This window comes from Macrobrachium nipponense, chromosome 1 (assembly GCF_015104395.2).
Source record: "Macrobrachium nipponense isolate FS-2020 chromosome 1, ASM1510439v2, whole genome shotgun sequence".
Lineage (NCBI taxonomy): Eukaryota > Metazoa > Arthropoda > Malacostraca > Decapoda > Palaemonidae > Macrobrachium > Macrobrachium nipponense.
The window spans coordinates 26,672,476-26,686,553 of record NC_087200.1 but is presented as its reverse complement, the minus strand read 5'-3'; the positions used below and the strand labels follow the sequence as shown (position 1 = coordinate 26,686,553).

The 14,078-nt window shown below is 40.3% G+C and overlaps 1 protein-coding gene across 3 annotated transcripts in view; it reads right to left on the bottom strand.

Annotated features, from left to right (window-relative positions):
* Window positions 1–1,828: 1,828 nt before the first annotated feature.
* LOC135219173 (neural cell adhesion molecule 1-like) overlaps window positions 1,829–14,078 on the bottom strand; it is a 321,850-nt gene continuing 309,600 nt past the window's right edge. For all 3 annotated transcript variants that reach the window (XM_064255709.1, XM_064255707.1, XM_064255708.1), the window contains one exon: window positions 1,829–4,142. In XM_064255709.1, coding sequence (XP_064111779.1) covers window positions 3,922–4,142 — 221 coding nt within the window. In that variant the 3' untranslated portion in view covers window positions 1,829–3,921. The remainder of the gene's footprint in view (window positions 4,143–14,078) is intronic.

Genomic DNA, 14,078 nt, shown 5'->3' with positions numbered 1-14,078 from the left:
AAAAAGCTAAATGCTCACACCCAGTTCCTTATCAAAATTCACTGACAAAGATTCAGACGTCTTGTCACAATACCCATCCCTGAAACAGAATTTTTTTTTTTTTATAATATGCTCTTGTGACAAAATCATATAAAGTTCTTAAAGGACTTTGAATATATAATACTAAGAGAAAATCAGGACATCAGTTTTCTGTTAAGTTAATCACCACAGCAATTACAGTACATAACAGCAAGTTAGGCCATTGAACTTTTCACTCTTATATGAATAATCTTTGTATGTAAACTAATGTTAACTGTGTTGTTTGAAATTTGAGATTAAAAAAATAATACAGTACATGTTTAGGTTTCTCATTTTCATTTTATCTGAAAGTCACGGTTATGTTAGCACAAATTTAGTGTATACTGTTCCCATATATATAAACACCTCTTCAAGGATTTTCAATAAATTTTTCCTTTAAATTTCACTAAGTATTGACGTGTATCATTTGTCGTACAAAGTCAAAGAGCCTATGAAAAATGAGTCACATAAAATACACAGAGACAATTATCTACAGCCAGGACTAATATTATTAAAATAATATCAATAAAAATGTCTTTGGTTTATTGATTTCTAAGTCCAGTACGACAAACTGATAGTGATGTTCATTATCACCACCATTATCATCACTCGCAGGACATTAACCAAATATGTATGCAGGTTTTGTCCATCATATAAGTATCAACTTCAACAACAGAAGAATTACTGACATTTTACTTCATAGGGTTAAGTTCTCGTCAATATTTGAGTTAAGAAACTATACTGACAACTTTGTTACAGCAATGTAATAATGAGGAAGATGAAATTGATACCAGTGAGTTATAACAATAACCTATAACGTTATCATTTGTCTGTATAGACAGAGTGACATGATTCAAAAATAACTATGGTAGCTAGTTTGAATCAAAACCACAGGGCATGTTAGTGACCTAAAACTCGAGACCCAGTGATGCTCACGTTGGGATGCTGTAAGATAACGTCACTTAATACAGAAAAAGATGACAGTTTATGTAAGACCAGAAAAACTCATTGACATCACAAGTAAGCTATGAACTATACTTTATATATAGAAGAAACTCCCTGCATCCTGGGAATCATTATTTTAATAGAGAATTAGACAAAACAGAAGCATTGCAATAGGAGGTAAAAAAAATTACATGCAAATACTGTATTCCAATATTCCAAGGATGAAAACTGACCAAACATTGCTGAAAAGATGCATTTTTACTAGCATGGATCAAAGAGTATTGGTTTATAACTAAAAATTTAGGCTTGCAGGGAATCCCACGAGAGAGAGAGAGAGAGAGAGAGAGAGAGAGAGAGAGAGAGAGAGAGGATCTCAAACATTGGTCAGCGTCTTCATAATGAAACATACTAGGACGCACAGTTATGTGCCTCCTGTGGAGTAAATATCTCTCTTGAAGTCCGCTAGGGAAAATGTAAAACTTGCAGGGCATAAAGTACAATCATCATAAATGCAAAATATATATATATATATATTTGTTTTCACGGTGAGTAATAGAAGGGCTCCTTATGTAGCTAAGGATGAGCAAGCTGTAAACTATGTATATATGTAGAGATCCAGCTAGAAGGAAGTTTTATTTAAACCACAGGAGGCTCTTAGCAATACAGGCCTATATGTACAGCATACAAGTTGAAGGTAATAAGACCTACAGAAATTAGTTTATATAAAAAGAAGTTATGCTTTTCTTCCTTAATTTTCTTTGTGAGAAACAAGAAAATATTTTTTAAATATTCTCAAGAGGGTGCAAGATCACTGAAATAAAGTGCAGACTTACAACCAAAATTGAGATTCTGAGCCACAATTGGAGTGTATGTATGTTAGACAAAAAGCAAAAGTCTACTACAAATCATATTGTCCTGCACATCCACCTGAAGGTTTTTCATTTCCTTTATGTATAGGTTTTGTTTCTTCTTTCCTTTGCAGTAACCCAACAATATTCTTTAGTCTAATAGAAGTCAAAATAGATGCCAGGCAAAGTTTGGGTTAGACACAATCACTGTTAGTTAAGGTAGACCCTGAAGAAGCATTGCATGCAATAATTTTACTTGTCATATTTGATTATGTTATTTTACTGGCCTAATTTGGTCAACAGAAAGATATTTCTGAATGAAGTGCTTAACAACCTGGAAGCTGACATAATATATGACAAAACGCCTTTTCAAGATTTGTCCCAAATGTGTACAAGTACATAGTATTCATAAATATGAACACAGCTTACAGTTGAAAGGAACGGTACATATATGGTAAGCCAGTAATGTATCATGACATGTTTTATAGTTTTTTTAGTGCAGTTCTTTAAATCGGTACACATCATGAGAAGAATTTACTTTTTTTCATTTTGCAGACAAATTGAGTTTCTCAACATTTACTTACCGGTTTTGGAATGCAAGCATAATTTGCTTTTTAAGTTTTTCCAATTTGAAATAGCATTTTATTGCAATGATCCTGCACATTCTTTTCAAGTTCCAGTAATGTTTTATAAACAAGGACATATTTCTTTCACCCTTTTAAACAGATTATGAAAAATATAAATATCTCTGGAAAAGTGAATATTATCCACACAGTCTTCCATTTAAAAAAGGAGTTTTAAGAAATATCTCCTTCAAACTTTGCTAGAAGTAGGGGTTTTGAAATTTTATTATTCTGAGATTTTGCTTTTGACAACTTTGAATCAGCTCTTGTTATACACTTGCGAATCTTGTATGATCTAAAATGGCCGTGTGGCAACCTTAGTGCAACATGCAGTCATAATAATTTTGTAACAAAAGGTAGTTTATCATCAAATAATTTCACTTGATGAAATGTGAATATTTCTATAGTCTCTTGAAAAAAAAGTGGTAAATTGTAATCAAAACTATTTTACACCAAGGAAATATACAAGTAATCAGTGCAGATGATAAGGAGACAATTTGAGTTGTATAAAAAAATCATTTAAGTGTTGACTCTGAATGCATAATCACATTTATGATGAGGCTCCACACGACCAACAATCCACCCTACCCTAAAACAAATAAAAAATATTGATGAGCATAATACAACAGTCTTTAGGTACATTTATCAGGGGAATGTAATTTTGCCAACACTACAAAAAAACCTAGCACTGCATATGATCTTGGCCTATACTGCAATTGGTTACAATGCCCCAGGTCATTTTACATTAATAGTCCAGTCAGCATGATTACTGAACATGGGTGATCATTCCAAAATTATTATTTTGCTAATCTGAACACATCTTTCACTTCATGAATTTCAAAATACTGTAAGATTCAATGACTCTCATTGATACATATATATATTAATATCAGCAATTATAATACCACTACAGCATTTTTTTATGTTACAAATACTCCTAAGCTTATATACCTAAAGTACATGGAAACATTTCCCTAGACGAAATTAGTTCCTTTACAAAAGGTAACGTGAACGATAGAGTACAGTAGTGAATAACCATTGTTTACACATTACACACTTAGGCAAACTCCTGAAATTTTATATTTATCTTGGAGGTCTAAAACATTTCACCACGTAAATACTGACCTAAGGTTTAAGTATGCTTACTTAAAAAAAAGACAAAATATTCATATGTATTACTTATTTCTTTCACCAATAACCACAGCAATTGTATAAAAAAATGGATAGAAATTAATGCTACAATTAAATACAAATAACAAAAATCAACTCTCCTGAAAGTCAGCTAGATTTAAGAACTACTAACTCCTTTTACAAGGAAATACTGGGCCTTCCCCTACCCCACGAACAAAACATTTTAAGCAACATTTCTCCTACTATCATAAGACTAGGCAGGAAAAGCAAACAAAACAAAATGAAATAAAAAGAAATTAACTCTCAACTTTGAATGTTCACAAGGAGATCAGGTATGTTGCAAGGAGCAAGGAGAAGAAAACAACAGCGGAAGATGAGGTCACTGGAGAGGAATAAGATGTCACGTTCATGGCTTCTACTTTCTTGGTTCTCTCCATGACTTCATCTGAATAGTCTGATAATCCTGCAGCATTTTTGGCATAGGCTCGAATTACATACAAGGTGTCATCTGTCAAGCTGTTGATGATATAGCTTTCACCTGCAAAGGGAATGTTCTCATAAGGTTATGACATCTTTAATGTAACTAGTCAGCTGCCATTACTTGCTAAATATCTTTACCGACACCTTTACTGCTGTTTTAATTTACAAGTCAGTAACAAAACAACTATAAGACTGTTGCCCTCTGTATCATACTAGCTTTTTATATTCAATCCTCCCTTTGAGCTTTACTCAGATAATACAGCTATGCATTTTCTATGAGTCTAAAGCAAACACATTAATATATAATATATAAGTTATTTTCAATGTAAAAGTATTTCCATAATTGGAGATTGAATAAGCCAATGTGAAACATTTGTATTGTTCTAGCATCTGTATACCTGGTGTAAATAAACCAATACATAAAGGCATTACATATCTCACTGAGTTATGGTTGGGTGTTTTCACTGAATTACTACTGAATATATGATGTGCAATCGAGGGGAGAACCTGTGTTAGTACTATATGTATCAGGAAGTTTTCATGTAAAAACACAACGCCTGTATACTATGCACATATACTTCGTATGTATAGATACCTGTAAGATACCTGTAGAAGGTAGGACTTCAAAGTCACCTAGCCAGATTTCCATAGTCCATACCTATGCTATTAAACCAAAGGGGAAGTGTATAAATTTGTTATTCATATATTTATAACATCCAATTCAAGGCTATTATATTCTACTCTGAATTTTCTCTTTCCTATCCTACCTTCCACAAAGTAAGTACCATGCAGTCTATTCTGCTGCATAATATAGATTTCAAACATATTTGCATACTACAGTATTAGGAGTAATGTGCAATTTTGTACAATAAACTGAGTGAACTATTAATGAAATGTAGTAGGTTGAACAAAGTTGCTCTCAAGTGTTCTAGGCATAGAGGCTTTTTGCTGAAAATAGACTTGTCACTAGAATGGACTTGCAATCGCAGTATTGTTGGTAGGTTCATAAACTTAGGATATTTACAAACATGCAGCACCTTAGTTTCTTTTCCTTTTTTTCAGGAAGGTGCAATAGTTGGTCTCAAAATGAAGACAGACAGTTACACATCCCTTGGTTTAATGAACTGTTTGAAGTTTATTCTTAGTTTCATTTTGTGCATTCAACTTAAAGTAAGTTATCTTACTGTGCCAAAGGTAATGATGCATTATTAATTTATTAATCCAGTGCACACCACTTTGTTAGCCTTTACATAAACACAATTCTCAGATATGAATACGTATGTTTGTTCAGTTTCATTTTAGAGGTACCTCTGACATGCTTAGCCATAAGACACTGTAATTAAATGTCCATACTACGTGGAGTAAATGTTCATCATGTCTTGGATATATGTAAATGAGAATTTTTCAACGGGCACTAAAGCTACCAAGAAGAGAACTGTACATTTGAAACTGAAGGGACACCCACACACTTACAATGCAAAGGTCTAACATTTCAAGAATGAAGCCAAACCAATTTGCCACAAATTCTATGCTCTTTTACCATCAGAGATGGATGTATCAATGAAACTCATCATCTGCCTCAATGACTGGTAGGTCCTGGCACTTATGTTATATATTTCAGAACTAGAGTCACAAAAGGTTGTCCCAAGGCCCCCTAAAAAGCATTTTATCTTATTCCTCTTCATGAAGTTGCATACAAACCACTATCTTTTGGTACATTTAATGTTGAGTAGACAAACATAATAGTTCCAGTGACTGGCACAGTCTGTTTACAAAACTGAAAATTGTTATGTAACTTATGTAGCATCAGCAACTTTCCCTTCAACATGGAATTTAGCTAAATTAAAGTGATCATAAATGATCATAATCTTTTATCTATTATAGAACAGGTAATCTCTAAAAATAATAACCAGTAAATTAGATTGCATCTCAGAAACTTTATTTTTTTAGACTTAAATTATTATTGTAGCATACAGGCAGCCTGAATTAAACTAAGACTTAGAAAAAAATACATTATTTGTAATTCATATTTCTATTTTAAACTGTGTTGCTGGGTTACGTTGGTGTGAAGAATAGAAAATTTGTGATGTTCATGTGTACTGTACTGAAGTCTCCTTGTTTCTGCTAGAGATATCTAAAAAGTATTCATTCTTTTCAAGCATTATTAAGGGTTTTAAACCTTTGTTTATGAGCTCCGAGTTGGTTTTATTTTTATTCTGAGGTGTTTGATGTCTAAGCTGCACTTTATGGGTTTTATTTGATGTGATACAATGGTGTCTAAAGGTGCATTCACACTAAGTTACCAAGTTCATAATTTATGGGTAGCTCTTTACAATTTCTGCTATAATCATCCAATATTGACTGAAGATAGTTCTCCACTTACAGTTCTTGACTTGTTTTCAACTTGTTTGTGATATGTAAGTGATAAGCTGCTAGTTAATTCTTTAAACAATATCTTTTGGGCTGCAATGTCCATTGATGCTTTAAACATGATCTTTGGGCTGCCATATCCCAATATAGTTTATGTATACATTTTAGGATCTCAGAAGCAATAATACTTGTGGTATTATATGTACTATACTGTACCTTTTAGATAGTACTGTACCCTTGTGTGAAATTCTCTTGACTTATATTAGAGTATGTGTTCTCTCCAGCAGCTGAATTATCTGTAACCTCTAAAGCAACTGTAATGTCGATACTTTGAGATGAGTATGTTGTTATCCTGGAGGTGCATAGGTTTAAGCGTATTGTGATTTTGGACGGGAGCTAGCAGTCAGATGTGAGTCATGATGGGTTTCTGGCTGCAATCATTGTTTGAGGGAAGCAGTGATCCTTATTCTGTGACTTCAGAGAACTCGCTGGAGCTTTTGAGGTAAGTTTCATAAAAGAAAATTGAGTGAGTTTTGTAGCCACATGGGTTTGATTCAAGTGATGAAAAAACCTTCATCTGGGCAATCATTTTTGGACATTTTATAAATCTGTACCCGAGCATGAGGCGGTAAGTAGTTGGGTACCTTGAGTATATGGCAAGCCTTTATTTGTATCATTTGAGGCAAGTCAACTATGCATCTGCTGGAAGTGGCACGCAACATGAGTGCGGTGCCTCTAAACTTTTGTTGTTCTTACAGAAATAAATGCCAGAACTTTTTATTTGGGAGTATGTATGTAGTATTCCTCATTGCAAGCTGGAATTGGTCACAAACTTATTAACAAAGTAGTTAACCGTTTGAAGGAGAGTGAGATGTGGGGGAAACCCCCACTCACCTGCCAACACCAACCACTTCTTCAGCAGCCATCAAATGAAGATCTCCTGTTGCATTCCTACTGACTGTCAAGATGGACCTGGCTTTCTCCTTTGAGTTTCTCTTTACTTGTTTTTTTTTTTCTTCTTTTTACAATGCTTGAGAAAAGAGGGTGTAGTTCATATCTTCACTTTATGAGGATCCCAGTGTTACTGCTCCTTTTTTATTGGTAGGACCTAAAGTCTTGACTTTTGAAGAACGTGCTAGTTGGTCTTGTTCACAGCTGAATAGGTTTGGGAAAAAGAGGCAGAAGGTTAAAAGTGTAGTTGGTACTTTTGGGTGGAAAATTTCCACTGGAAATATTGTGGCTTGATCTTTGACTCCCTAAATCCTTTTTGGTTTCCCTTCCTGGCTCTCATGGTCTGATGGGGGAAGGGGTATGTACGTACTTGAAGTTTAGTGACCTGCACGTGCTCTCTTTTACTGGAGAATCTGGTGTAGCTGCTGAGCTCTCCTCAGGTGAGACCCCTAAATGGCCAAGGGCTTCATGACCACCTACCCCTACCATGTTAACTCCCCTGGGAATTACTTCATCAATCCCCATCACCAGTTGATCACCCAACAACAGATGTTATGTCTACTGTAGGTAGGGTGGACAAGGGGGATTTATGAGCGTATTTGGTACTTAAGTCTTCCTATGGCTCCTTGGACAGAACTGCCCATAAATCTTGGTCTTGTGTTTCTACATGGCACATAGGGTAGAGTTGGCACTACCTTCCCATTCAGCAAGTGTGTGGTCTGACACTGTATGCCATTACATGATACCTATGGGTACTGTGACTATTTGTGTGTTTAACTGTGCAGTGCCTGGGTAAGCTTGCGTTTTACCTGAAATTGTGAAGGTTGTGTGTGCGTGTGTAAGTGTTCATGACAGAACATTTTTTTGCTCCCCTGTGGCCAGTAGTTTGGCTTTTGCTGATTGTAGGGAGCATTGTTGAAGTGCTGGCTATGGTTCTGAAGCCAATTAAATTCTTAAGTCATCCTAGGCCTGTGGCATGTGGTTAAACTATTGCATACCCCTTCACTGTAAGCAATCACAAGGGCAGTCTCTCTCTCTCTCTCTCTCTCTCTCTCTCTCTCTCTCTCTCTCTCTCTCTCTCTCTCTCTCTCTCTCTCAGGAGGAGATCCTTATGCTTATGCTTGTAGAGATATGATGGAATTGGAGTGTCCTACTCAGTCAGGACCCCAACAGGCAGAGTTGGACGGGCACTATCAAGAGAGTAAAGAGCTCCATATAAACACTGTCTGATTGGGTTCACCTTTGTGTGTACATACTCATGGGGTGAGACGGTTGTCCAGATTGCTGTGGTGTCCACCATCTCATGGTGTTTTGGATCAGGTAAATGGTGTAATCTTTGGCTTTGAAGGCTCCTTCCCCTACCATTGACCCACCAGAGGAAGTTGTATGTGCTAGAGAACAATAGGACTTCTCTTCAGATGGACTCTTTGAGTCTGCAGGACGATGAATAACAAAGAAGTTTTCCTGGAAGGTGAAACCCAACATTCAAAGTTTTGAGCTTTCAGGTGGGTGGAAGGGTCATCCACACTACTGGGGAACTTGTAGGCTTTGGATATTATGCTAATAGCCAGAAGGAATTGGTGTTTTAGGATACTTTTTGTATGTCCCGTTTCATGAAAAGGCACTTGCTCTCAGGTCTGAGGTTCTTCATCCTTCTCTAGTAACATGTAGGGCACAAACTGGGCGCAACATCATCTCTTCAGGCTCTTCACCAACAAATTCTCAAAGGGAGGGAATTGAGGTACCCGAACCTATGTTTTGGCATGCGATTATTGATAATATATTCGAACAAACATGATTATATTCATACGGTATGTATTTTTAGATATATAAAATTCTTTTTAAACTAACATATTTTTAGTTTAATATTCAAACATATTACACCATCAATTACCTAGATGTAGTAACGCCAGTTCTGATAGACAATCAATCAATCTACCTCGTAGCCACAAATTCTGGGATGACAGAGAACGGGAGAGATGAAGCTAAAAGAAAGAGATCCTAGACAACTCTACTGCTAATAGTGTTAACTGGAACTAATGAAAGAAGAAAAACACTCCAAACTCCAGGAGTGGGTAACCTAAAATACCAAAAATAGCACTGAAATGCACAGTCTGGCAAAGCAGTATCTCATCCATATCTCCACCTCAGATTTGGAGGGAGGAATTGAGTTAACACTCATTCTCTCATCAAAAGAGATGAGACTTGGGCTACCGTTCTTACTGAGTAACAATGGAATGAAAATGATCTCCATCCTACTGAAATCTGGGTGCAATACAGCAAGCAAAAGACTTCCCAGTTGTATGCTAAGGTCAGTAAAGAACAGCATTAAGTGTAAAGACTGTCCAAGAGTTAAAAGATACTCGTAATGCTTAAATCACCGAGAAAAAAAGTAATTCAAGACGCAAGTTCCCATGAGACAGAGCCTATTCAACACCTAAAGTATAAACAGTTCCATCAAGAGGAGAGAGCTAACCCAAACAGATTAAAGACTGTAAAAGCAAAACATAGCCTTTAAACATCACCCACTGAAAGGGGCCTGATTTGGTTAAGGTAAAGGGGATAGGCTGCAACTAGTCGAGTATAAAAACTTCAACCAAAGAGATTTTCCCTTCTGTGATGGTAATCATTATATTATGCTACCCCCTCCCCCTTGATGCATGTTCACCGAAAAACTTAAAAGGTACACAATAAGTCACTCATGGTGCCTTGACCAAAGAAACAGCAGGTCTGGAAACTCCAGCCAGAAGCCAACGAGGAACTGCCAGTAGGCAAGAAGAAGGAATGAGTATGTTTCACTCCTCATAGAAGTTAGGGAAAGAGAAAAACAAATCAATTAGTGTCTAAAGGTGATGGGATTCCATCCTTGCTCTGATAAACTTAAAATGAAGAGGAAACTTAAATTCTCCTGTAATCCTAGTCTCTAACCATTGAGTTTGGAAATTCAAGTACTTGAAAAATCTTCGCTAATCAGGAGAGCAAGGACTAAAATGCCTCTGCACCTGGACAATGACAGGTGAGTTCAACTGAAATTAAACAGTGTTGTGGAATGCATAATGCAGACAACCCCCCAACAGCAAACTGTTCACTCCAGCACCTGTACTGCTAAAAGAGGTAAATAATGAGAAGCTCATCACCTTTACTCAAAAAGAGTCACGGCGGTGGTACTACTCACCCACCATCAAGACTGTCAACCATTCCAACAATCTACAGGTTGATAAAGTTATAATTAAACATTCTGCAAACAAGAATGGTGCAGTGCAGATGAACAAGAACGGTGTGCAGATGAGAAGTGCCTGAAATTCACATACCTAAGAAAACTTATTCGAGATGTAATTCCCCCTGTCCCACCTTCAGACACTCTAAAACCAAAGCAATACCAAAGATAGCAATTAAGGAACCCTTACAAAGGTTGCTGTTGCCAAAGAAAAGTGAAAGTGCCCCTAACACACACTTAAAGACAAGCAATAAGACGTCTGAAAGATTTGTACAAGTGATAAGAGATTCCTCATAGTGACAGAAAACCTAGCACTACTTGCCACAGCTAGCAGGACCTGGGCCATTACCACCTCAAGCTTATAATGCAAGAGGCATCTCAAAGTCACTCTCCACTGCTGAGTGTCAGTGGGCTCAGGTACTTTACCTGCTGCTTGGGGACAAGGTTGGACTTCACTTAATGATCACAAACCTCTGTCTGTAAGGAAAATGTGATAAGTCTATCAAGAACTACAGGAGTCACACCCTTAGTCTAGGTTCTCTGGTACTCCTCAACGCCATTAGTAGACTCACAACGGTATTTCTTCACAGCTTCACAGAGGTGTTTTGGCATTCAGTCTTAAGGTTTGGCCTGCCATTCATGACTTCTCGTCGACCACAAGCGTGAGTCTGACAATACGATGGAGAGTTCAGTGCATTCACTCGACTCCTTTGTGTCCGCCTTGACCTAGCGATCTGCGAGACTATCCTTCGCGATCGAGTCCTCCTCTATGCCTGTGCCCGCGCCCTGGATGACCACACCGTCGGAGCCCCACCACATCAAGTTGCCGCCCTTCTGCAGTGAAGACGTCACAACATAGCTGCAATGGGCAGAAATACAGTTCCGGATCCATGGCATCACCCGGGACAGCACCAAGGTGGACCTCATCTCTGGGACCCTCACAGCGGATGCCTTCAAACACCTCACCCCATGGATGCACAGCCATCCCAGGGAGCTGCACTATGAAGGCCTGAAGAGTGAGCTCATCCAGATCTTCTACCTCCCAGTTCCCCTACGAGCTGCCCAAATTTTCAACCTCATGTTCAACCAAATGACCACCTTGGATCCCAGACTGGCCTGGCACAAGCTCCAGGACCTGGTCCTCCTGCCAGAGGTGGACCACCAAGGATGAAGGCAGGAGGTGAGCATCCTCCGTCAACTTTTCCTTCGCCAGCTCACGCCCAAAGTCTGAAGCCAGATCCCTAATGCCGAGACCACAGAGATGGAAAGTCTGGTGTAGCAGGTTTTCTTGCTGTTTACTGCCACCTAAGCTGCAAAAGTCTCCTCTCCCCCATCAGCCAACAGCCTACAGCAGGAGGACACAGATGGTGCAGCATATCAGTGATCGCCAAAGCTCCTCCCAGACATCAGGTGGTGCTGCTTCCACCGCCACTTCGGCAGCAAGGCACGGAAGTGTAAGCGCCCTTGCTCCTTCTGCCCTTCAAAAAACGATAGAGGCAGTGCCCAAAACAAGCCCCCATGGCAGTGGCAGTAACGAATTCCCTACCCAGGGGCTTCTACATCCAGGACAACATCTCCAGCATCAGGATACTGGTTGACACTGGTGCCGTGCAGTTGGTGTTCCCTTCATCTGCAGAGGATCGCAGCCGTGCCCCTGACGACCCAACTGCCCTCGTAGCTGCAAACGGGATGCCCATCTGCACCTACAGCACCAGGGCCCTTTTGTCCCTGCCAACGTACGAACCCCTCTCCTTGGGGGCGGACTTCCTTGCCCACTACGGCCTCTTGGTGGACATGGCCCACCAGCTCCTTCTTGATACCGAGACCTGCCTCTCATGCCCACTCGCCAGAGGACCAAGGGGCACCCACCATCTGCTCCATCCTCCCCCGCCACAGATATGCATCCTTTCTCCAGGATTTTCCGGATGTCTTCCGCCCCGAGCTTCGCCAGGTGGCTGGGGCCGTGCCCAAGCATGGTGTCTTCCACCATATTGAGACCAAGGGCCCCCTGACACACACCAAGCTCCTCCAGGAAGCTAAGACCTCGTTCAAAGAAATGAAGATGGGGACCTGTAGAAAGGCAGCAAGCACTTGGGCGTCCCCCTCCACATGGTGAAGAAGGCAGACGGCACAAGGAGGCCTTGCGGGCGACTACCGGTGCCAGAACCTTGTCACCATGCCCAACAGCTACCCCTTGCCAAACATGCAGGACCTAACTGGGCCCCTCCACTGTGCAAAGGTCTTCTCCAAGATCGACTTATTGAAGTCTTATTTTCAAGTCCCCTTCCATCCCAAAGACGGCAATCATTACCCCCTTTGGATCCTTCATGTTTGCCTTCTCTAACTTTGGCATGCGGAACGCTGGGACTACCTTTCAACGTCTCATGGACAGCCTCCTCGGTGACATACCCTTCTGCTCTGCTACGTGGACAATATTCTTATCTTTTCCAGATCCCCGGAGGAGCACCTGAACCACGTCCAGGCCATCCTCAAGCACCTACAGAACAGACTTGTTGTCCATTTTGACAAATGCACTTTCGTCGCTGAGAAGGTGGACTTCCTCAGCCACGAAATTACGGCAGCAGTAGTTCGTCCCATGGCGTCAGAGGTGCCCGCAGTGGAGAAGTTCCCGACACCGACGACCGTCGAGGCCCTCCAAGAATTCATCGGGATGGTGAATTATTACCAAATGTTTGTCCTGGACATCCCCCACACCATGTGCCCTTTGATAGAGGTCCTGAAGGGCAAACCTAAGAGGCTGACATAGGGAGAAGACCAGCAGCTCACCTTTGCCTGAACCAAGTCTTCCCTCAGCAGGGCCACCACCCTGGCTCATCAGGACTCCAACACGCCCCTGACACTCGCCACCGACGCCAGCAACATCGCATGTCAGGCCGTCCTGGAACAGCTGGTCAATGGAGTCCCCACACTGCTAGCCTTTTTTAGCAAGAAGCTAAAACCCGCAGAGACTCACTACAGCACATTCAACTGTGATCTCCTTGCCGTCTACCAGGCCATCTGCCACTTCAAATATCTTCTGTAGAACGTCCCCTTCACCATAAGGAAGGACCACTAGCCACTGGTCCACGCCTTCATCAAGGCGGGCGATGCTTGGTCCGCAAGGTAGCAACGTTATCTCGCGGCTGTCTCCGAGTTTGGGTGCTCTATTGAGTATGTCCCCGATGGAAGAATCCCATAGCCGACACCCTCTCCTTCCCTCGGTGTCGACTACGAAGACCTAGCACATGAATAAGCCTTCGACCCCAAAGTGCCAGCCTACTGGACCGCCATCACTGCCCTTCGCTGGGAGGACATCCCCTTCGGCCCCTCCATGACGACACTCTTCTGCTACACCAGCACTGGAAGCCCTTGTCCCCTGATACTCGCCTCCTGCAGGAAATAGGTGTTCGACATCATTCACGGCCTCTTGCATCCATCGCCCAGCACGACAACCAG